Raw genomic sequence first — 23061 nt, 5'->3', positions numbered from 1 at the left:
TCTCACAAATCATGTTTGCTCATCCTGTCCAAACCTTTTCTGCGTTTAAATGTCAAGTTTGCAGAACCATCTTTTGCCCTTTTCTTAAAATGAAAATGTTACAAAGAAAATATTGGTTTAAGATTGAGAAGATTTGGGTTCTCATCGAGCTCTGCAGGGAACTAGCTGTGTGACCCTGGAGAGATCATCTCACTTCTCTGGGCCTCATGGTCCTCATCTACAAAAACTAAGGCTTGTACTAGATGGTCGGTCAGGACCTTCCCATCTCTAAAAGTGCTTGATTTTGTGCAAAAACAACAAAGAATTTAACTACGATTTCTCTCTTTAGTACCAATCTGAAAACCACACAAAAAAGTATGTACACTCATGGTACTTATAAATGACAGCACATTTCTGCTTCAAAAGTATTTCCATCATAAACATCTACAAAAACCTTCTGAAAGCTTAAACAGTACAACTGAAATTTCAACCCGAAATTTACAAAATTTTAGAAGTTCGGTGTTTTTAACATGTTTAAAATATTTGTTGTGAAACTGATTTCCTTTAACGAATCCCAAAATAATTTACATTAAATGCTGGGGAGTTAGTTCTGAGTGCACTCCTGACATAAAGACAGACTGCTTAATAAGCAACGGAGAAACTAGAGAGCTTTTTCAATGACATCTCTCTAATCCATGCTACCACACAGTTTGATTTTGTCCTTTTTATTTCACTTATCTTTATGTTATGTCAACACACTAGATTAATGTTATGTACAAAATGCAAAAAAATTAAATTCTAGGAGTCCAGACAATAGTAAAGAAGTCTATCCCAAAGGCATTAAATATTTCATTAAATATCTATTTCCAGGACTGTCATAGGTCACATTGTTGTTGAATGGAACTAGCTAAAAGAATCCGAGACCCTGCCCTGAAATTGACAAATAACATGCAAAAGTAACTATGTAGCACTGAACTATGTAGTCGCGGACAAATGCTAATGGCATTCAGGACTTGAGCTAGGGCAGCCTGGAGGAGGCTCTATTAGTACTTTCTAAACAATTACCTAATTTTAGCAAGAAAAGCTAAAATCCTCTCCTGTTTCAACAAACCCATGGCCTCAAAAGGAGCCCTACATAAGCAGCATTCCCCTTGGATTGTAATAGGAAGCTGTTTAAAATGTTGCTCGATATACAGGGTTCAGCACATTTGGTTTAAGTTCTAGCACATAACCTCATAAGAAAAAAACGATCCCCTTCTAAGTCCAAATGTGATAAAACCTGGTTCCCAAGATACCCAACTTGGTAGGCAGAAGCAGACTTTCTAATTCAACTTTCTAATTCTAATCCAACATCTAAATTAGACTAAGCTGAGCACTGAGACAAGGAAGCAACTCAACGCCTTACTAGTCCCATTCTTCCACTGAAAAGAAAATAATGTCTTCACACCCATTTTCTTCCTTTATCACATTCCTTCTATGAAAGAACTTTTGTAGGGAGAGAAGCCGCAGGATCTGTCCCCATAATTTCGCCAAGGTGGGGAAAACCTTAAAATCACTGATCCAACCACTGTTGAGATACTTGCCCATTATCACACAGCCCACATACGTCACAGACTTCAAGTCAGATGTGACTTCAAGGCCAGCTCTCTCTCAGCACACCGTCACACCACCTTCTCATGAATGTCCTCCGCACAGCCAAATTTAGGGACCACTTTTAAAAATAAAAAATCCTATTATAGAAGTCTGTAAACAACAGTGAAAATGACAAAGTAAACAATATTTTTCTTCTCTGGAAAAACAACAGATATTAATGATTATAATTAGGTTTAAGAACATCAACTCCAATAGAGAAATCACCACATCCTATGTTCTCTTAGCTCCATCAATCTTACAATTTGAGAGCTGGAAGGGGCCTTAGTGGCTATTAGTTCAACTCATCCACAAAAGGAAGTTAAAAACAAAGGAGAAAATATTTATTGCAGCACTTTTCACAAAGAGGATGCTCAACAACTGGGAAATGGCTGAAAGAGCTATTGAAACAGTATGAAATAGAATGTTACTGACTCACAAATAATAATGAAGATAAAAAATTCAGAGAAATTTAGGAAGACTTAAACGAACCTAACTCAGAGAAGTAGGCCTAAGAAAATACTTTGCAGAATGACAATAATGATTAGGTAAACACTGAAAAACATCAAAACTCTGATCAAGGCAATGAACAATTTTGACTCCAGGGGACAGAGAGTAAAGTATACTTCACTACAACTGGCAGAGGCAATGGATTACAAATAGAGATTATAAATGTGTGCTGATGTATTTTTACTAAACTAGACTTTGTTACAAAAAACTCTTCAATTTTGGAGGAAGGGAAGGGTTCTTGGAAAGTGAGTGATTTTTTTTTTAAGTCAATAAAAAGTCCTAAATTTAAAACTTCATCTGCTCAGTGTGCTTATTTAGAATTCCAATGATAAGATGACAGGAATTGTTTTTCCAATGCTCTTCACATTTATTCATTTAACAGGCAAACCTTCAACATACCATTAAAACAGCATTAATTTTCAACTAATATAAGTTTAAAATGCTAGGAAAAACAAAATAATATCATAAAATCACAAGTAAAATTGCACCCCAAAGAAATCTATTTCGAAGATAAAAGGTCATATGTACGCCAAAACACAAGAATAAGGTTAAAGATAAACTAACCAGTCTATGTAGGGGAAAGACAAAATGGGACTGGGAATATAAAACATCTCAACTGTCTCAGCAGATACCAAAGGGAAGGGAGGGGAGGGGAGAAGCATGGGGAATGGTATTTGGTTGTTCAGTCACTTTGGTGAATGGGATTTTCTTTGCAAAGATACTGGAGGGTGGGACGGGTTTTACCCCATGGAGGGATTTACCATTTCCTTCTCTGGCTCATTTTACAAATGAGGAAACTGAGGCAAAGAGATGAAGTGACTTGCCCAGGATCACATGGCTACTAAGTGTCTGGGGCCTCGTTTGAATGATGCATCTTCCTGACCCCACTCTATCCACTGTGCCACCTAGCTCTCCCACTAGAGGAATGACCAGTTGGGTACAAAAACTTAAAATTTCAAAATGTTTCCCTAGCAAAAATGACAGAATCTTCTGGCTTTGGGTAGTGGAGGAAGGTCTTCTTTCTGACTTTACTTTCTTTGTAAAGGGGAAAGCCACGTTAAGAAGCTATGACACTAAGGGCTTTGGCAGTGCGGGTGATGGTAACCGAGTGAAAAAAGTCCTGGGCACAAGACTAAACACTTTTAGGAATGCCTAGAGGCTTAAGACGGAAGGGTCCAAGCGAAAGGCGAGATCTCTAGGGGATCGCCTTCAATTCCCTAAGGAAAGCCAGGCCCTCGGTGTTGAAGTGACTCGCCCCAGTTCTCCCAGGTCAATCAGGCGCAGGACCAGGTCCTCTCGGCATGATCCACGCCATCCTCCCGGCTGGATCCTTAACCGTTCTTGGGGTGATGTGACACATTTGAGTCTCCCCACAAACTTCGGAAACTTAAGGTCTCTGAGGCCAACGAGAACAACGGGCGGCTTTCTGTGGCTTCGGACGCGAGACAGAGGGAAAAGAACACGAGGCTTGGGGGCCGGACAACTCGAGGACCGCCCCCCTCTCGTGGCCTCCCACCCAAGGGGAAGGGTCTCCCTCTAGCTCTGGGGGGTCAGGCCGCCCTCCGGGGCGCTTCCATCCCCCTCGGCCCGGTCAAAACCCGGAGGACCCGGCCAGCGGCGACGACTGTCCCGAGGACGCTCGGCTCCCGCTCCTCGGGGGGCGGCCGCCCCTGACACCGGCGGTAACCTTGGGCCGGCCGGACACGGGGCAGCCGCCCGGAGACCCCGCTGGGGGCCTGGGAGCGGAGGGGGCGGGGAGCCGCGGCTCGGCCGGTGCGGGGGGTACACGGACGCGGAGGCGCGCGGGGAGGGGGCGGGGCGGGGCCCTTTCTCGGCCTTCAGGGCCCAGCCGCCCGGCGCGCCCGAGGCACCACCCGGAGGGGGCGGGAGGGAGGCCCGGTCGCTGCCGAGGCTCCTCGAGGGCCTTGCCCCGGCCCGACGCGCCCAGCCGTGCAGGCCCCGGGCCAACTCTGGCATCACCCCCCCACCCCGACCCCCGGCATCTCCTCCCTGTCCCCCGGAAAGGAGCCGCAAGCGGGGGGACGACGCCTCCTCACCTGCATCCATCTTTCGTGTTCACCCACCGACTAACCGGCAGCGTCGCTACCTCAGGCACCGCGACGCGACGCAACGCGACGCGACGCTGCATAACGTCACATGGAGACGGGACCAATCAGGACGCGGCCTCGCGCCCGAAGGCACGTGAGTAGGAAGCGCAGGGGAGGAGGGGCGGGGTCGGAAAGGGAGCCGGGCGAGGAAGTGGAGAGCGTGGAACGAGTGGAGGAACTACTGGGGGACGCCATCTTGTTGTACGGAACTGTGGCCGGAGGGTAGAGCGCGCGGGTGGAGGGGCGTGGTCTTTACGCAGACAGACCCAGGCAGGTGGAGGAAGAGCAACGGGGTTCTGGACCAGGCTGGAGAGTGAGGGAGCCTCAGTTCTTCCCTCTGGGATCTCTGGCAAAGGCATTTCCGACTGGCATCTCCCGGGAGAATTTCAGCTCCCTGAGAGCTGGAATTTATCTTCCTTTTATCACGGTATCTTCTGCAGCTAACTCTTAGCTGGTGCTTAATAAATGCATGCTGTCAAGTCGGCCTGCACTTTAAAGTGCCTACTATGCATCTGGCCTGGTGTTACTAGGAAAAGCTTGTTTCTGCCCCCAAGTTAGTGGGCTCCTTGAGGGATGGACACCTCTACATTCTGTCTTTGTATTTCCATTATTTAGCGCAATTCTGCGAACATAGTAGGCGCTTAATCAATGTTGGATAAAGTCAAAGATACTTAGACTGGATGACTTGCTCACCCTGTCACAGAACCACCTGTCTCCTGCCTTTATGCCTTTGCCCTGGTTGGCCTCCACACCTGGCATGCTCCACCTCCTAACTCCCTCCCAAGGCTCCCTTCAAGACTCAAGGGCCCCTTTCTCCCCAGGGCTTTCCCCATCCCCCCAGCTGCTAGTGCCTTCCTCTCTAAGGTTCCGAGTTATTTACTTTCTATGTGTTTTGTATAAACTATATATGCACATGATGGGAGGGGCACTGCTCAGCCTTGGTTAGAAAGCTGGGCTCTGAGTTCGAAAGACTCAGGCTTGGGAACTGCCTGTGGCTCCCTGAGGGGAGGAGGGTGTTCCATCTAGAAGCTCCCTGAGACAGGAGATCACATGGTGGTCAGAAAAAGCAATACAATGACACTCTCAAGAACTTTGGATTTGATTGTGCGACATGGGAGACGCTGGCACAAGACCGCTAGCATGGTGTGCCCAGATCAAAAAGGGTGCTCTGCTCTATGAGCAAAACAGAATTGAGACAGCACAAAGGAAAAGCAGGATGCACAAATTTGGAGTGTCCACCTCAAATATTCCCACGGACTATCAGTGCCCAATCTGTGGTAGTGCATTCCAAGCTCATATTGGTCTGATCAGCCACAGTGAGACACATTGGTGTCACAGTGATGTCATTTTGGTCCTCTTCTAGAACAAAGGACAACAACCAGCCAACATGAATGTAATTTAGGTCCATTCCCTCTTCTCATCATATATACACTGTTCCCTCCCACCCCCCACCCCCATGAGAATCTGAGCAGGAATTGTTTTGGCTTGTTCTCTGTATCTCTAATATCTGGTACATGGTAAATACTTAATAAAGGCTTATTGGCTGATTGACTGTGCCTTGGTTTCCTAACCAGGAAAATGGAATTAACCTGCAAGTTCATAAAAGCGAGAGGGACCAACAAATTTCAATGTCTTCATTTGAAGATGAGGAAACAGAGCCCAAATGCTCTCATGATATCTACCCCAAGCCCTCTTGAAATTGTTTTATGTTCTGTTTTACATACTATTTAATAATCTCTGTTGTACTGTGCATGCCCAGGAAGATGAACTGTCCTGGAAAGGAGGCACATCTGTTTGTCTCTGTATCCTGAGTACATCTCACAGGTTGGGGTCAGTAATAGATCCTTAATAAATATTTGTTCAATAGAGTTGAGGCTCACCTAGGTTGCCCATTGTAGCATTGAAAGAATGCTGAATTTGGGATTAGACAATTTGTGTATATTGGAGCAAGTTGCTTAATTTCCTGGAACCAAATGTCCTCTTGTGCAAAATGCCAACACTGGTCTTCAACCAGAGGCTGCAAGAGCATTTATCATGTATGTGATAGCCTGCTTCATATAGATTGGCTGTTTTTTCCTCTTAGATTATTAGCTCCTTAAGGGCAGGGGCTATCTTTGCCTTCTTTTTGTGTTTTCAGCACTCAGCACAGAACCTGGCACTTAGTAGGTGCTCAATAAAAGTTGAATGAATGTATGGGTAGATAGGTTGGGACAAGGTGGTACTGAGATTCCTTCTCACTCTTCTGTGATTCTGTAATGCTATGATAGGCCACTTGGGTACCTTATAGCTTTGGACTGTGATTTTTGACTGTAAATCAATGTCCTTTACCCTCCAGTACAATGCCTGCTAGAAGCATACTGGTGAGAATGAGAGGGGTTGTAAAACACTTCAAGAGTTTCATTCATGGGCATTCATTAAGTGGTAACTCAGCACCAGGCACCATGCTTGGGGACAACAAAAACAGAGACAAAAAAAATCATTTTTTCATAGAACTACAACATACACAACCAAATCCCCAGAGGGACTGTTCCTTTGGTGATGCAGGTCACTAGCCATCTGCGCCTGTTCATTCTGTGTGACTCTCATCCATGCCTTTCCTTAAGGTCACCCCAGGGTTCTACCCAATATGTTGGGGGGAGAGGGGAAGCTTTCTCTTATTCTGCCAATGCAAGCAATTACAATGTCAATGAAAAGCTGAACCCTGAACACCCGTAATTGCTCCTCACAAGGGATGATGAGAGTATCTCCCTCTTGTCTGAGAGGCAGGTAGGTGACTGCTTGGCATCTTCCAATGGGTTCTCTGTATCATATGTCTATGTTTCTTGGATGCATTGGAGAGTTCAGAAGGGCTTGGGGGAGGTATCTAGAAATGAAATGAGTTGAACCAAAAAGTATCCACACATTTCATTTAAAAGAAAGTTACATTGTATCTGTTACGCCTACATGGTCTCACAGTACGGGCTCAGGCTTGGCTGAACCTCGGCCTCAGATTTCACGGGTGTAAGGGCTAGGTTAGATGTCCTTTCACTTTTGTCTTGCATCCCCAAAGCCCTGCGCAACACCTGGCACCTAGTAGGTGCTTCATCGAGGCTTGCTGATCCATGAACCTGTCCCCTCCCGCCGTGGAGAAGCTGGCCAGGACTGATGCGCTTCTGTCTTTTCGTCCTCAGGGTCCAGCACAATTTCTGGCATTTAGTAGGTGCTTCGTTGCGGTTCCTAGGCTGATGAGCTACTGTAACAGCCCAGCTCCTTCCAGCCTCAGGGGTTAATTGTTGGGGGCGGGGCGGGGCGGGGCGGGGAGGGGGGGGGGCTTTCATAGAGGCCGCAGACATCTTGTCGTACGGCACAGCGGAGGAAAGGGGAGCTTGTAGGGGCCGGGCCCGCTGCAGACGGCGGCGACAACCATGGAGACGGCTCGGCTGGCCTCTCGCAGCTCTCTGAGAAGTGCATCTGGGCGGCAGGGCCCCGCGCGGGGTCCGGGGGCGGGGATGGGGGCGTGAGCGGCGGCGGCCATGTTGGTGTGGGCGCCGCCATGTCTCCGTACGGCGGAGGCGGGAGGAAGCGGCGGGGGCGGGGCCGGCTCCCACGTCCCGCGCGCGCCTCAGTTTCGGGGCCGGCGCGGGCACGCGCGCGCTCGCTCGCTAGCTCGCTGGCTCGGCCGGTCGCTCGCTCGCAGCTCGCTCGCCGCCCGGGTCTGGGCCGGCAGTCCGTCAGTCCGTTCTCCGTCCGTCCTCCGGGCAGCCCGCCGGGGCGGGGCAGGGGAGGCCGGGGCCGGGCCGGGGAGCCCGGAGATGGTGATCTGCTGCGCGGCGGTAAACTGCTCCAACCGGCAGGGCAAGGGGGAGAAGCGGGCCGTGAGCTTCCACAGGTAACCCCGGGCCGCCCGACAGCCGGGGAAACTGAGGCCGGGCGGGCGGGGGCGGGCCCGGGGGGCTACTCGAGGTCACGCCCCGCACCGGCTCCTCCGGCCGCGGCCCCGGCCCGCCGGCCACACCTCCTAATGTGGCCCGAGAGGCCGCGGACCTGGAGGAGAGCTGGGGGAGGGGGGCTCCCTGTGGTGGGGGGAGAAGTCCTCCCCTCTCCCCTCCTCCTTCCCCTCCTCATCCTCACCCCCGCCCCGACCCCAGCTTGGCCCGGGTCCTCACCCCGGCCCGGTGCCCTCCCTGGTGCCCCCTCCTCCGGGAGCCTTCGGGCCGGGACCCCCTCCCGCACCAGGACTGTTGGGTTTCCTTTCAAGCTCTCTCGGGGTGAGCCCCCCGGGGGGTGTTAAAGCCTGCTGAGGGCAGGGACAACTTCTACTAACAACCAAGTCATGGTTCCCCAGCCCCACGGCTGCCCTGCAGTCCTTACAAAAAGCACCTCTTGCAGTAAAATGCATTTTTGAGTTGCCCTCCCCCACCCCCGTGTGCCCCCTGCCCATCAGGTCGGCCCTTTGTGTTCTCTGTGCTTGCCTCCCGGTGGGTCCCTCGGAGATCACCTCTTGGGCTCCGTGAGGAGGGAAACAGGCGGAGGGTGTAGACCCGGCACTTCCTGAATTCACCCGGCCTCCTCCCGGAGGTGATTTTAATAGAGGGGGTTGAAAGGGAACTTGAGTGAGATGCTGAGGCTGGCAGCCAGGGCATCCTATTGGGAAGGTCACTAGACGAACTTCCCAAGTGCCCGAAATACACCGCAAAGAAGCTGCCATTTTGACAGCATCCCGGGGTAAGGGATCCTGCCAGAGGGGATGGACCGCCGAAAGTCCGGAGGGACCGGCGGCCGTCCCTTCCACGGGAACTTGCCCAGCTTTACATCAGCCTACCGAACGGTGTGCTTATTTTCATTTAGAACGTTCATTTTGACGTAGCTTGTGAACAGTTTCTTTCTGGTCTTCCCAGTTAAATTCCCGAGTTCTCATCTGCTTGCTTTGCGCTGCAGCAGGGAAGCGCCCTAAGGGCATGGCCATGAAGCACTCTTGGGGCCTAGGTTATGGGATTTAGAATCTAAAAGAGACCGAACCCACCACCTCATTTTGTAGCTAAAGATATTGTGATTTGTCCAAGGTCACACAGGTTATAAAAAGCACAGCTGGGCTTTTGACCCCTTGCCTGTGACTCCAAATCCAAAGCTTTTCCCATGATACTGGGCTGACATAACCCCATGTATACATATGTATGTGTATGTAATACATATGTTACATTTTACATTGTGCAACAATATTTATCTAAAGTTTTAAGCTCCCAAGCTCTCCTAGGCCAGGGCTCTAGCCCTTCTGCATTATCCAGTGAAAATTCCTAATAATTTAGTATGTTTCTTTTTCAAGGTCTTGCAGCACTTGTTACATTAGAAGTTGTTACTTTTGCTGCACTCCTTTGGGAGGTCCTTAGAAAATGGCCATTCTGGTTTGCCGTTGATTCCACAGTTCTCTAACCCTGTCTGAATTGTTTTGAATGAGGACAGAAATTACTGAACCTCACAAACAAATTTTTCAGGCCAATGATAGCAGTTCACTTTTTCTGAAAAAGAGGTCAGGACACTGCAAATGGAATTTGAATAATTCATACCTGTATTAGACCCAGAGAACTATGAGGCTGGAAAGATGAGACCCAATGAGCATTTTGTTTTCTTGACATTGAATTACTTATTTCTTACTTTGATACCTGATGGGTCCTTGACTTGCACAGTGCAGTTAATGAAGACTGTCCTACACTCTCCACCCCTGATCATCGTGTCTGATTTCCCCTCATGTCTTTCGTTGTCTCTGCAGATGATCTACCCAGTTCACTTCGTTATGTGTCTGTTATGTGCTTATGGGCCAGATAGAGAGTCCCATACAAAAAAAACCTTTTTTTGCCTTCACAGAGTTTAAATTTTACTTGAATATAACCCAGTCAACAGTGGATAGGGATCTGGAGCTGGAGTCGGGAAGACTCATCTTCCCAAGTTCAAATCCAGCCTTAGATACTTCCTAGCTATGTGACCCTGGACAAGTCACTTAACCCTGTTTGCCTCAGTTTTCCCATCTGTAAAATGAGCAGGAGAAGGAAATGGCAAACCACTCCAGTGTCTTTGCTAAGAAAACCCCAGATGGGGTCATGAAGAGTCAGACATGACTGACCAACCACTACCCAGTCAATCAATCAACACGCCTTTGTTGAGCACCTGCTGTGGTACTGGAGCACCATTCTAGAGGCCTTCCTTCTCATTCTGTTTCTGTTTCATGTGTACCGGTGCAGTAGGTGGGCTGACTGGTATCCCTCACTTACTCCAGGACTAGCCCAACTTCTTTCCCAGAATTGATAGAGTTTATGCTACTTCATGTGACCATGAAACAGATAACATATTCATTTCCTTGTTATTCTAAAATATAAGCCCAGTGCGTGTTCCTCTTCAGTGATAAATGCTCTCAATAGGTTGGGTGGCATTTTCTTATTTTGACTGATGTCCCTCACCACTCTTTGTGTGATGCCAGGCAGAGTGCCTGACGCTTAATAAGCATTTAGTAAATGCTTGCTTACTTGTTGACTTTATGTTTGACCCTCGTTTAACTAATATTTTAACTCTTAAACCTTAGTAGCTTGTAAGCTCTTTGAGAACATCATGGCATCCCTGGGACATAGGTCAGCACCTTCACCTGGTTGAGGAAGTTCATACCCCTGAGGGCGAGGATCTTCCTTCTGTCCTTGTAGGATGTGGTCTGTCCATGGAGGAGTCTGCCCAATGTATAAGGGGTCTTCCTCTAGCTCTTCTGCCATTTCATGGGCATTGCTGCCTTTTTCATGATGTCTGTGACAGCCGCTTCCCTCCTTGGGTGGTCGCCACCATCCTGGGGCAGGTCTTCATCATGTCACACCTGGATTATTTCAGTAGTTGCTAGTTTTCCCCCTCCTTCGGGTGTCTCCCCACTCTGGTCCATCACCCACTCGGCCATCAAAATGATCATCCTCAGGTCTGAGCTGCACAACCCTCCCTGCCTTGCCCCGCTCCAATTAAGTAAATTCCAGTGGCTTCCAGCTACCTCTAGGAGCAAATACAAATTCCTGTTTGGCTTTTAAATCCTTTCCCAACCTGTCCCCTTCCAACTCTTTCAATCATTTTACGCCTTTCTCTACCATCCACTTTGCTGCTCCTTGTCTAAGCCACTCCTGTCTCCCAGCTTTTCCCCATGCCTGGAATGCCCTCTTCTCTCTGCTGTTGGCTTCCCTGGTTTCATTCTAGTCTCCCCTAAAGTCTAACTTTCTATGAGAAGCCTTTCCCAAACTCCCCTCTGAGAGCACAGCTAACCTGAATAATAGTTCCCATGAATTAGTCACATTATTCAAATTTGCATTGTATTTTTCTGTAGGGCTGGCACCGTGTTTATTTTTCATGATTATTGCTTTGATTAGTTCAGATTCAAATAAATGTGACCACTTCACCAAATTCATTTTCACATTGATTCCTTATTCACACTAATTTTGAACACAGCTGCATCTCTACTTGGTCCTTGCATCCCCAGTGCTTAGCCTGGCTCTTAGTGTTTAATAAATGCCAGCTGACTTGACATGGATACATGATCAGTCTGCCTCCTTTTCACATCACTCATCTCCTGGATTATATTCTTTATGCTACTTTTTGTGGCATGATTTAGGTCATCAGAAATATGCTTTAGCCTGCTTTGTGCTTACTATATATATTTCTTCATTACCAATTCTATCAGAGGTGTTCTGATTCTTTGGAAATTCTGGTGTTCTAAGATTTACAAGTATGATTATCACCAAGAAAACATTTACGTTAAAAAATTGACTTGGGAGTTAAAATACTGTGTCATCATCAAATGTAGCCCTTTGACTGAATTTATATTCAGTCGAAGTTTCTTCCTTGAGGACCTAGGGGGCCACTTAGGGCCTCGAGGCTCCAGGATCCCCACCCTGGTCTAGATGATGGGGAGCACTTATCAATTTAGTTTTTCCATTACAGATTACTAGGCTGATCTGAGTACTCAGAGGTCCTGTTTTAAGAGTTCTGTGACATTTTGGTGCTTGATGCAGTTAGAATGCTGTTACCTATAAATGAGACACCCTGTTCTCCTAAGCCAATCTAGAGGGAAACCCTCTTCTCTTTACAGGATATCTATCCTCTGGGATGGTGAGCAACAACTGTGATGTCCCTCAGTCTCTGTTTCATGCCTTGCTTCATGGTACCAGTTGCAGGGTCATCAAACAACAAGCAAACAATTTTTGTTGAATTGTTGAGGTGATGGGTAGGATGTCAAAAGCCAGGCTATCCCATGATGCCAAGTGTAAAGATGCAGCTTGTCATTGTTGTTAGAATCAGCCTGGAGTCTGGAAGAAAATGTTATTTCAACTTAGTAACGACTTAGAGTTTATGAAAAACCATCCTTTCGTTTTTAATCACTGAATGTTTTTGTTTCTTCAATGAATGTAAGAAGTTTTTACTTATTATTCTAATTGTCTTACAGGTTCCCCCTTAAGGATTCAAAACGCCTGATCCAGTGGCTGAAAGCGGTTCAGAGGGATAACTGGACTCCCACCAAGTATTCCTTCCTCTGCAGTGAACATTTCACCAAAGATAGTTTCTCTAAGAGGCTGGAGGACCAGCACCGACTTCTCAAACCCACAGCTGTGCCATCCATCTTTCACTTGGCAGAGAAAAAGAAAAGTGCCCGAGGTCATGTTCGAAATAGGAGGAAGGAGGCTGGCCCATCTCCCGGGGATGTGAGGGAACCCCAGGAGGAAGCCGGGGGTGAAGTCACTGAATGTTCACCACTGTCTATGAATGAAGAGCTAATGGTAAAAGAAGAGGTTGGAAAGATGGAACAAGCCACATCCCAAACTGAGAAAGGGGCAGAGAAGTCCACCCCACCACAAGGGTCTCCAAGGACTTCCTCTGACAATTTGGCTGCAGAGCCCAGTGTCCCAAGAGACCAGGAGAGGCCTGCTCTGGAGGGCTTTACTGAAACAAATGCCCCAGCCGGGGCTTGGAATTCGGACAAGAGTGGTATCTCCATCCATGACTTTACTCCTCCGGGGTCAGGGGCGTGTAAATTCATTGGCTCCCTCCACTCGTACAGCTTCTCCTCACGGCACACACGAGAGAGGCCCTCACTTCCAAAGGAACAGTTGGACAGGAAAAGACTCAAGAGAGATGTGGAGCCAGGTTGCAGCCGTGGCAGCGTGGTGCCCGGCACAGGCTTGGGGGACAATACCCCAAGTTCCTCCCTGACCGCTACGCCTCAGAAGCCTTCCCAGAGCTCATCGGCGCCTCCACCAGACGTCACTCCAAAGCCCGCCACAGAAGCCGTGCTCAGTCAGAAGGGAGACACGGACGCTGATCCTATGTCCATCAATGAGGTCATCATGTCGGCGTCAGGGGCCTGCAAGCTCATTGACTCACTCCATTCCTACTGCTTCTCCTCCAGGCCCAGCAAGAGCCAGGTGTGCTGCCTGCGGGAACAGGTGGAGAAGAAGAATGGAGAATTGAAACTGCTGAGGCAGAGGATAAGCCGCTCTGACAACCAGGTGAAGAAACTGCGTGAGAAGCTGGAGGAAGTCAAGAGACTCACTTTCCCCTACCTGAACGGCCTTTTAGCCCCGGACTGTGGTCAGTATTCCGCCATCCCAAGGGGCTTTGGAAATGGGTGTTTCCTTAAGGTTCTTTGTTTCCAGGGCTTGTCTTTCTCAGAGAAAGGCTTTGTATCCTTAGATCTGTAGTTTCAAGGCTTTTTGATTGTCAAAAATAAACATGGTTCTATCTGAAAGGCATTTCCAAATTTAAACATTTCAAGATCACCATTTTAAAAGTATGCTTATTACAACATGCACAGAGCCATGCAAGTGAATTAAAAATTCATTTAGACGATGAATTTATAATTCATTTAAGCTCAAATTCTACCAAGAGACCTTGGACTCTGCTAGTGGGGACATGCTTGACCAAAAAATTGCTGGGGATTGCTGGCAATTAGAAAGCTGGGATTCCATTGGATTGGGAATGGCATTGGCTTTCAGTTTGAGAACCTTTTGAGGGAAACAGATTGCATCTCTGTCCATAAGATTAATTCATTTCTGGGCAAAAAATGCTACAGCTGAGAATAAGGAGCAGGGCATGGTCTAAGAGCAACCATTTGGAGGGAATTCTTTTCCATTCTTTTAAAGGTAGGGATATTTCATTGCATGAGGACAGTCAGCTCTCCGATGTGAGACAATGGCTCTGTTTTGTTCCTGCACAGAGGACTGTCGGGTTTGTATGCCTGGGGAAGAGGCTTCAGTTGGGTTTCATATGTTCTTTTCATTGACTGTCCAGTAAATCATTGGGTTCTTTGTTTGATTAAACGGAATGACTATCAGTCACTTTTATGCTAAGGCTTCTAAATACTTTCCATTTTCTGATCTCACAAGTCATCTGTGTTTGCTATAGAGTCGCTATGGGTGCTGGTGAATGGGAAGTTGAGAATCTAGTGTGATCATTAGTTTCTTAATATGACAAGTGAAAGCCTAAAACAAAAAGCCCTCAAGTTTTCTGTTTGCTTCTGACATTCTTGTTAGTCTGAGCACTGGGAGGTCAGCCCGGCCTGCTCCAGCATTCCTTCAGCTGTGGCGCCCTGCATTCGAGGCACCACAGAAGCCCCCAAACTTAGACAAGGCAGAATACTTGCTCTTTTGGAACCCAGCATTTAGGAGAGTGGGCACAAGACAAACAGTAAGAAACAGCTCATTCTGACGGATCACCTGATATAGTAAAGCCAGTATTTGCACCACAAACAACTGTGAAGTCTGAGGAGACCATAATTGTGAATCAGGTAAGGCTTCCAGAAAGAAGTGGCATGTGAGTTAGGCTTGAAAAGATCCAGAGGTCTCTGTGGGTAAAGAAGCTGAAATCGCATTCTAGGCATGGGCCACAGTATGAGCTGGGACACAGAGATGGAAAGGAGGTCCTTTTTGCTGAATCATAGTGGGTAAGAATAAGATATGAGGCTGAAAAAATCAGGAGGGCTTTGCCAGGAGGATGTGAACTTGACTCAGAGGGCAATAAAGAGCCATGGAGGCCTTTTGGGCACTGGAGTGACATGACCTGGCTCTCTTCATGAGCAGCAGGATGAAGGGTGTGGTGGAGGGAGTACAGAGTGGAAGCAGGAGGAATGACACAGCTAGGTGGCACTGAGGGTCTGCAGGAGGGGATAGCAGCAATGTTGTAGTCTGGTGAGATCCAGCAGATCCTAGACCCATAGCTGGAAGGGACTTAGGAGATCTCATCCAGTTTCCTCAGTTGACAGAAGAGGCTACTGAGGCGCTCATGACATGCCCTAGGTCACATACGGAGTAAGCATCAGGCAGGATTTGAACCTGGTCCTTCTGACTTCAGAGACCACAGTCTCCCCTAACTAGGGCTTAGAAAGGTCAGAGGGGCTGGAGACTAAAAGAGGCCTCAGAATTTCACAATAAGGAAATAATTGGTGAGTTTAGAGTAGTTTCAGGAGAAAGAGAAGGCAGAGGAAGCCCGATGAGTGTTGTGGGAGAGAGTGGTCAGTGAGGAAGGGAAAGCATCAGCTTAGACCAGTGCTTCTTAAACTGTGTATTGCAATCCCATGTGGGCTTAAGAACAATTTGGCAGCGTAAAAGGTTTCTGAACTTGCAACAGCCAAAAATTCCTTCAAAATCAAACGCATACTGAATCTGAGGTGCGTCTGGCAGCACTCGCCCGTGCATCCTGAATTCACTGCAACCTTTGTTCTGAAGACAAAGCGTGTGCACCTTGCACTGTATACGCCCTCAGGCCATGCAGTGCCAAGGAATGACCTAACAGTGAAAAGGGGTCACAAGTGAAAAAAGTTTAAGAAGCCCTGGACTACACAAGAAATTCAGTAGTGACAGGAAGTAAGAGAGTAATGAGACCAGCTGGATGGAGCAGAAGGGGCTAAGGGATTTGGCTTTTTAGGGGTAGATGGGTTTGAGCTAGTGGAGAGAAGCACTGACTGTGTGATTGCTGGAGAATGAAGGGAAGGCAGTGGGATCCAGGGTGCAGGCTGAGGGATTTACCCATGGGGAAGGAGGGCTTTCCTCTTCACCTTCTTCACCTGTGAGCAGAAGTCACAAGGAAGAGGCAGGTGGCACTGGCTCATAACGGTGATGATGCTGTTTGGAAGAATGATGTAAGGGGGGAAGCTAGGCAGAGGCCTGATGGAACCACCATGATATGATTTCAGTGAAGCCAGTCTTTGTTTTAATAGGGTGGTGGGGTTAAGTTTGGGAAGGAGGGGAGAATGCTGCAGCATAGTTAAAATTCCACAAAGGAGTTGGCCTAGTCTCTCGTACTTCCCACGTGGACAAGATGGATCAGTGTGCCCTGGGTCCTATTAAGTTAGCTGTATTCAGAACAGGTGGAATGACTGGACCTCAAAAGCAGCTGTTAATGGGCTGATGTCAGCTTGGCAGGAGGTTTACATGAGAGCATCCCAGGGATCTGTTATTGGCCCTCTGCTGGCTAATGTTTTTATTCATGATCTAGACGAAAGTGTCTTTGTCAAGTTTGCAGATAAAATAAAGTTAGAATGAATAGATGAGACATTGGATGAATCCAAAAACATCTTACTAGGCTGAACCTGATTGGATGACATTTCGTACAGATAAACGTAAAGTTCTACCTCTGAGTTCAAAAAATTAGCCTCACAAGTACAGAATGGGGGAGAAGCGACTTTGAGAATGATCCAAGAGTTTGGTGGCGTATAGGTTCAGTATGAGTGTGATGTGGTAGGCCAATAAGCTGTTACATCAGTAAGCAAGGCCTAAGATCTAGATCTAGAAGGAGGCAGCTAAGAATTTTCTTGGACTTTGCACTGGTTAGATCAGGCCACATTGGGGGGATTGTGTTTACCTCTCAGGGCTGCATATTGGGAACCATATAGACAAGTAGCACTGTACCATGTGAAGGCCCTTCACATGGAGATCTTTGCATAGAAAAGACATGGTGGGATGAGGAGGACATGAAAGGCCTTTCCATGGAAAGGGGATGCTCTTATTCTACCTCCCTTCAAAGGACAGACATGGGAACAGTAAAAGAGGTGCCTTCTGGGATGGGGGTGGGGAGTACTAGCATAGGGCCAGAGCTGTGTAGCCTACCTCCTTCTCAGACGCCCTGTGTCCTAGATGATGTATGTGGGTCTTTTATGCCTGTTACAATCCTAGGTATTTTTTAGTTATCAGGCAAGCTCTCCAAGACTTGAAGTGGCAAAGAGGCCAGTCTGCGTGGTTGAGGATTGACTCCCTAAAGTGACAAGATCACAGACTTGAATTTTTTCCAAGTCCTATTACACCCACTCTGCATTGTTTTGTGCTGACTTGTGATTTGGTTCTTATGAGATAGCACATTTGGTGTCCTTTTATGAGACTGTGCTAGTACATGCGCCATTGAGAATATTGGTTTGAAAGTTGGATTTCCGTAGTAGTGGCATGCACTGTAGTTTCCCAAACACTGATCTCCTAATATTCATTTCTGAACCTAGCTCATTGTCAGAATTGACTATTGATCTGTCTGCCTAGCTATCCTCTCTTCTCTCTCTCCCATCATTCATCCATCCATCCATTGGCATATACATGGATGTACATATGTCTGTGTATGTGTATACCTCTGTGTGTACCCAAGTGTGTGGTATATTCACATATGCACACACATATATTTGTATACGTGTCTTAGCACAGCCAAATTGCAGGTCATGTCCAATAGCTTGACATGTCTTGATGGAAAAATTCAACAAGCTGCCAGTGTCTGGAGACTGTACATTTTATTTACACTTGGTTTTCTAGATTGATAAATAAATGCTGCTGGATTGACCAGTTTTGGTCTATAGAGTAGAATGTTCCGAGTACAGATGCTGAAAACCCAATCATATCAGATTTGCAATCCTACAATATGAATGTAGGAAGTTGATTACCCAATTTTTTTTTTTTAGTAGACATCTCTCATTTCATTTTAATTAATTAATTTATTTTTACAAAAGAAAATGGTCTGCTTCATTCTGTGATCCAACTCCATAGTTCTTTCTCTGGATGTGGAAGGCATTTTGCCTTGAGTCCGTTGGGAATTTTTTAAGTCCTTGCATTGCAGTGAAGTACTAAGTCTACGAGAAAAAGTCCTCACACACTGTGGTTGTTGCTGTGTACAAAGTTCTCCTGGTTCTGCTCCTTTCACTCAGCTTCGGTTCATAGAAGTCTTTCCAGGTTTATCTGAAGTCTGACTGTTCATCATTTCTTATGGCACAATAGTATTCCATTATATTCATATACCACAACTTGTTCAACCATTCCCCAGTTGATGGGCATCCCCTTGATTTCTAGTTTTTGACCACCACGAGGAGAGCTGCTATAAATATTTTTGTACATGTGGGACCCTTTCCCATTTCTATGGTCTCTTGGGGATACAGTCTCAGAAGTGATATAGCTGGGTCAAAGGGTATGCACATTTTTGTAGCCCTTTGGGCATAGTCCCAAATTGCCCCCCGGAATGGCTGGGTCAGCTGGCTACCCAATTTTTGAGTAATATTTTATGTACTTCATGAATTCTTAGAATATGACAAGAATGAGATTTTCACAAATTTCCTCATTAACTCTTACCAGCATTCAAAATGAATATATGTTCTTGATCACTAATAAAAATAAATGAGGAAATTATTAATCATTGTCATCAACAAACATTAAGTTCATACTATATTTAAAATATTCTGCCAGACACCTAAGTTACAAAAATAGCACACGACATGGTTTTTGTTCTCCTGAGGATTATAGATCAGATTTGGGAAGGCTTGTCTTTGTGCTTATGCATTGATATGTCTTTGCTTTGTCTGGAATATTTAGAAAACGTAGTTGAAAAAGTTGAGGGACAACAAGTTTAGAACCATGTAGTAGTTGGTGTTCATAGGATTTGCTGTTGCCCTTACAGCTAGGAGACCATACATGAAGAAAACCATCTTTTTCATGGATGCTTGACTGAGAAGTGAAGGAAACTGCCCCAAGATATATTTCTGGGACAAATAGCCAGATTCTTCTAAGCATGATTTTCTAAGAGATATACAGTCCTATTCAGTTTTGCTTTACAAGAAAAAAGGGGCAGCGAGGTACTGCAGTGGATAGAGCACCAGTGCAGGAGTCAGGAGGACCTGAATTCAAATCTCACCTCAGACACTTGACACTCACTATCTGTGTGACCTTGGGCAAGTCACTTAACCCCAATTGCCTCATTCTGGGTCATCTCCAATCATCCTGATGAATATCTGGTCATTGGATTCAGATGGCTCTGGAGGAGAAGCAAGGCTGGTGACCTGCACAGCCCTCCCTCACTCAAAACAAAGTCAAGTGCAAGTCATTCATTATTTCTCTGATGGCATGGTCGTCTTCGGCCATGAAGGACAAACACACACACACACACAAGAAAAAAAATAAAACAAAACTCAACTCCCAGCTGCCTTTATTTTCATGTTCTTTAATAGTTTTGCCTAGATGTTATTTTTAATAAATTTAAAGAGGATGCTCAGTTAAATCAAGATTTAAAGAAAGCTAGCCTCCTTAGTATACTTATAGAGTCTAGTGAGTTTCAGATCTTTTCAATCACCTAACCTAATGCTAGCTTTCTCCTTGGGCAATTCTTTTTTCAGTCAATAATGATTAGGATTTTTTTTTCTATTTCAAATGTTTTAATGTGTATAATTTTTAAAAATATGAACTTAATAAGCAGCAACAAAGCCGAATAATCCACTTGTCCCCAAAGAGAAGCTCAAAGCATTGATTGGATAAAGTTGCAAAAAAGAGAAATTTAAACATGTAAGAAAACATTTCCTAATGATTAGAGCTACCTAAAAGTGGAATAAGGAGCTAGGGAGGCACTTGGTCCTTCCCTTCTCTCTCCCATTTGGGTAGGTGACAGTGGGAATTCCTTTTCAGGAATGGTTTGTATGAGATGATTCCAGAGGTTCCTTCCAACTCGGAAAATCTAGGAAAACCCAACAAACATAGAAAATAAGGACTGAAATCTGATAGAAAACCATTAACATTTAACAGAATAGAGTCCCTTTGCCTTCTAGGCAGCAGCAGCAGTTGTTCTGCTGGGCTCGCTTTGTATGACTTCGTTTAGATCTCACCATGTTTCTTTGGAGTCATGTTCATTCATGGCATCATGAGCTGGTAAAGTAATTGACCTTAATTTACCCAGTCATTTGCTAATCTTCTGACACATATTTTGTTTGTTTTTATATGGCTGGTAAAACAAATGAGTATTTTGATATAACTTTGAATATTTATGTAGGACCAGAACCTTTTTTTATTTTAATATCTTTAGGTTAAAGTCCTGGTAATTCAGTCATCTAGTCAAAAGATTATGAATAAATGAATGAATTAGTATGGAAAAAATGGGTTTTATTACATTTGGTGTAAATAAATTGCCAGATTGATCCCCTTCTATAGTTCCACCAATAATGTATAACCATACCACCAACTTTATTTTTGATCATTTTAAAAATGCCTTTTGCCCTCCCAGCTGTCACAAAGTGGCATCGTGAGCGCACCTTAATTTGTAGATCTCTGGCTATCAGGGCATGAGAGAATCTCTTGTGGTTATTGCTAGTTTGGATTTTCCCCCTTGAAAGTGGTGGATCTTTTTGTTGTTGTTGGACCGTTCTTGGGGAGCATGTGTTTCTTTTAATCCTAGAGGAGCTACTTCTTTGCTCTGCAAAATCCTTTTTTCTGTCTATAGATTTTGTCTGTAAGCATTTTTTACGTTTGCTTCCCTTCGCCCCTAGTTGTGACCAACATTTATTCCTCTTATTTCTTTCAGTTGCTTCTTAGAGTTCTTGGCCCATCTCCATTTAGCTTTACAGCTGTCAGACTTGACTTTTTGTCAGTCATCCTGTTAGTGGACATAGATTCTCATTCTTCATGTTTCAGTTTTCATTTCAAATTTGAAAATGCTTTAAACAAAATCCTTTTCTATCAGTAACACTAAGTGTTTCTTTGACTTTGCTCTGGGATTCCCTTGTTCTCATTCCGTCTTCCATCTCGTGCTGTCCTTTCCCTTTCCCCTGCTTTCCCCTGCCAAGTTCTTTCAGACATGCTTATGAAACACTTAGTGACCTTGCTGATACTGTACTCTGTGGGTTCTTATGTTGATGGCAATTGATTGATCTTTCTTTGAGAATTGTTTTAAGTACCTTTAAGACTTCCTGGAAGTCCCGATGCCTTTGTCATTTTGAAAAGTATGATTGCTTTTCAGATTTGATCTCTTCTTTTGCAATAGGATTTGACATTTTGCTGGGCAGCTCATTTTGAATTTAGTCCATGGTTTTTAAATTTAGTATGTATCACAGCCCACTTTCTCCCATCACTCTGTCTTTTTTGGTAAAGCCCACCGTAATCCTGATGAATGTTTCCGGGTCAATAATTCTCATCCTTATTTTCAACAAACTGAAGTATTTTTTCCTTTAACATTGTAATAAAAATAATATATCTAGGAATCCTGATTCTTGGGTTTTTCTCTGTAGATTCTTTTCATTTGGCAACTTGTTTTTTGCTTATTCTGGGAAGTTTTATTTGATGGTTTCCTGAAATGTTGAGTCCACATTTTTAAAAAGTAAGTTTTCTGAGATGTCAGCAGTCCTCAGACAGCGACATCTGGACTCTTCCAGCTGCAACCTGAGAGTTTGCTTGTTTTCAGTTCTTAGGATAACTCTGAGCTTCGGGCGCTTCTTCTTCTCTAGTTGATTCCTACTGGCTAGAAGTCCATTCTCTGGATTGACTCTTGTGAACTGAGTCTGCTGACCCATGTTTTCTCTTCTATTCCTCATGTTGGTCACTTTTTTCAACATTTGCCCTTTGCATATTTTAATTCTAGCTTAATTCTCCCATGATTTCTTACTTTCTTCAAACTCGTTTGGCCTTGTGATTTTCTTGTCACTGTCAATTTTTTGCCTAACTTTTATGAATGTCATTTATTCATTGAAGATGTCACTAGGCAAATGTTGCCTTGTTTCTTGTTTCTCTCTAACTTCCAAGTATGTTTTCCTCTAAGGGCTCTTCTCTCTCTCTCTCTCTCTCTCTCTCTCTCTCTCTCTCTCTCTCTGTGTGTGTCTCTCTGTCTCTCTGTCTGTCTTGGTCTCCTCTCTGTCTCTCTCTCTCTCTGTCTCTGTCTCTTTGTCTCTCTCTGTCTCTGTCTGTCTCTCTTTGTCTCTCTCTTTGTCCCTCTCTCTCTGTCTCTCTCTCTCTGTCTGTCTCTCTCAGTCTCTCTCAGTCTCTCTCTCTCTCTCTGTCTCTGTTTCTGTCTGTCTCTCTCTGCCCCCTCTCTCCTCTCTCTCCTCTCCTCTCCTCTCCCTTCTTTGCCTCTTTTTTTTCCCTCCTTCCTCCCTCTCCCCTCCCCCCATGTCCACTCCTATGGATTTAGTTATCACCTCTATATCAGTGACATCCAGATCTCTCCTATTAGGCCTCCTCTTGTGAAGTCCAGTCTTGTTAGGGTCAGGTCATGATAGCAGTCTCCATCTGGTGTCTTAATCTTAAGTGCAACAGGTCAAAGATGTAGCATTATTTTCTTCCCTAAACTCAACTCTCCTCTGAATCTCCCTCTTTCTGTTAAGGAAATCTTACCATCTTTCTAGTCCCCAAACCTGCCATCTTGCCAGTCATTGTTCCTTCTCCTCCAGCACTGCCTAATCATCTCTTAAGCCCCATGAGTTCTGCTGCCATCCATCCATCCGTCTCCTCTCCACTCCCATAGCCCTTATCTCAGTTCAGACCCTGGTCCTCACTCGAGCTACCGCTTTGGCCTCCTCATTGCTTTCTCTGTCTCTTTCCTCTCCACTCCATTCTCACACCACTGCCAA

The 23061-nt window shown here is 45.6% G+C and overlaps 2 protein-coding genes across 4 annotated transcripts in view; one reads left to right on the top strand and one right to left on the bottom strand.

The window, feature by feature from the left end:
- The window catches only part of ATG4B (autophagy related 4B cysteine peptidase), a 37237-nt gene extending 32900 nt beyond the window's left edge, over positions 1-4337 (bottom strand). The window contains exons 1-2 of one of the 3 annotated variants that reach the window (XM_072618776.1): positions 4176-4267; positions 1563-1690 (exon numbers count right to left, since the gene is read on the bottom strand). In XM_072618776.1, the coding sequence (XP_072474877.1) occupies positions 1563-1566 (4 nt within the window). In that variant the 5' untranslated portion in view covers positions 1567-1690; positions 4176-4267. Of the gene's footprint in view, positions 1-1562; positions 1691-4175 lie in introns of all 3 variants that reach the window. The other 2 variants (XM_072618777.1, XM_072618774.1) reach the window with 2 other exon arrangements.
- A 3638-nt stretch (positions 4338-7975) lies between these two features.
- THAP4 (THAP domain containing 4) overlaps positions 7976-23061 on the top strand; it is a 56906-nt gene continuing 41820 nt past the window's right edge. Inside the window, exons 1-2 of the mRNA XM_072618762.1 lie at positions 7976-8094; positions 12667-13808. Coding sequence (XP_072474863.1) covers positions 8018-8094; positions 12667-13808 — 1219 coding nt within the window. The 5' untranslated portion in view covers positions 7976-8017. The remainder of the gene's footprint in view (positions 8095-12666; positions 13809-23061) is intronic.

The sequence above is a fragment of the Notamacropus eugenii genome, chromosome 6, assembly GCF_028372415.1.
Source record: "Notamacropus eugenii isolate mMacEug1 chromosome 6, mMacEug1.pri_v2, whole genome shotgun sequence".
Taxonomy (NCBI): Eukaryota; Metazoa; Chordata; class Mammalia; order Diprotodontia; family Macropodidae; genus Notamacropus; species Notamacropus eugenii.
This window is presented reverse-complemented; position numbering and strand designations above follow the sequence as displayed.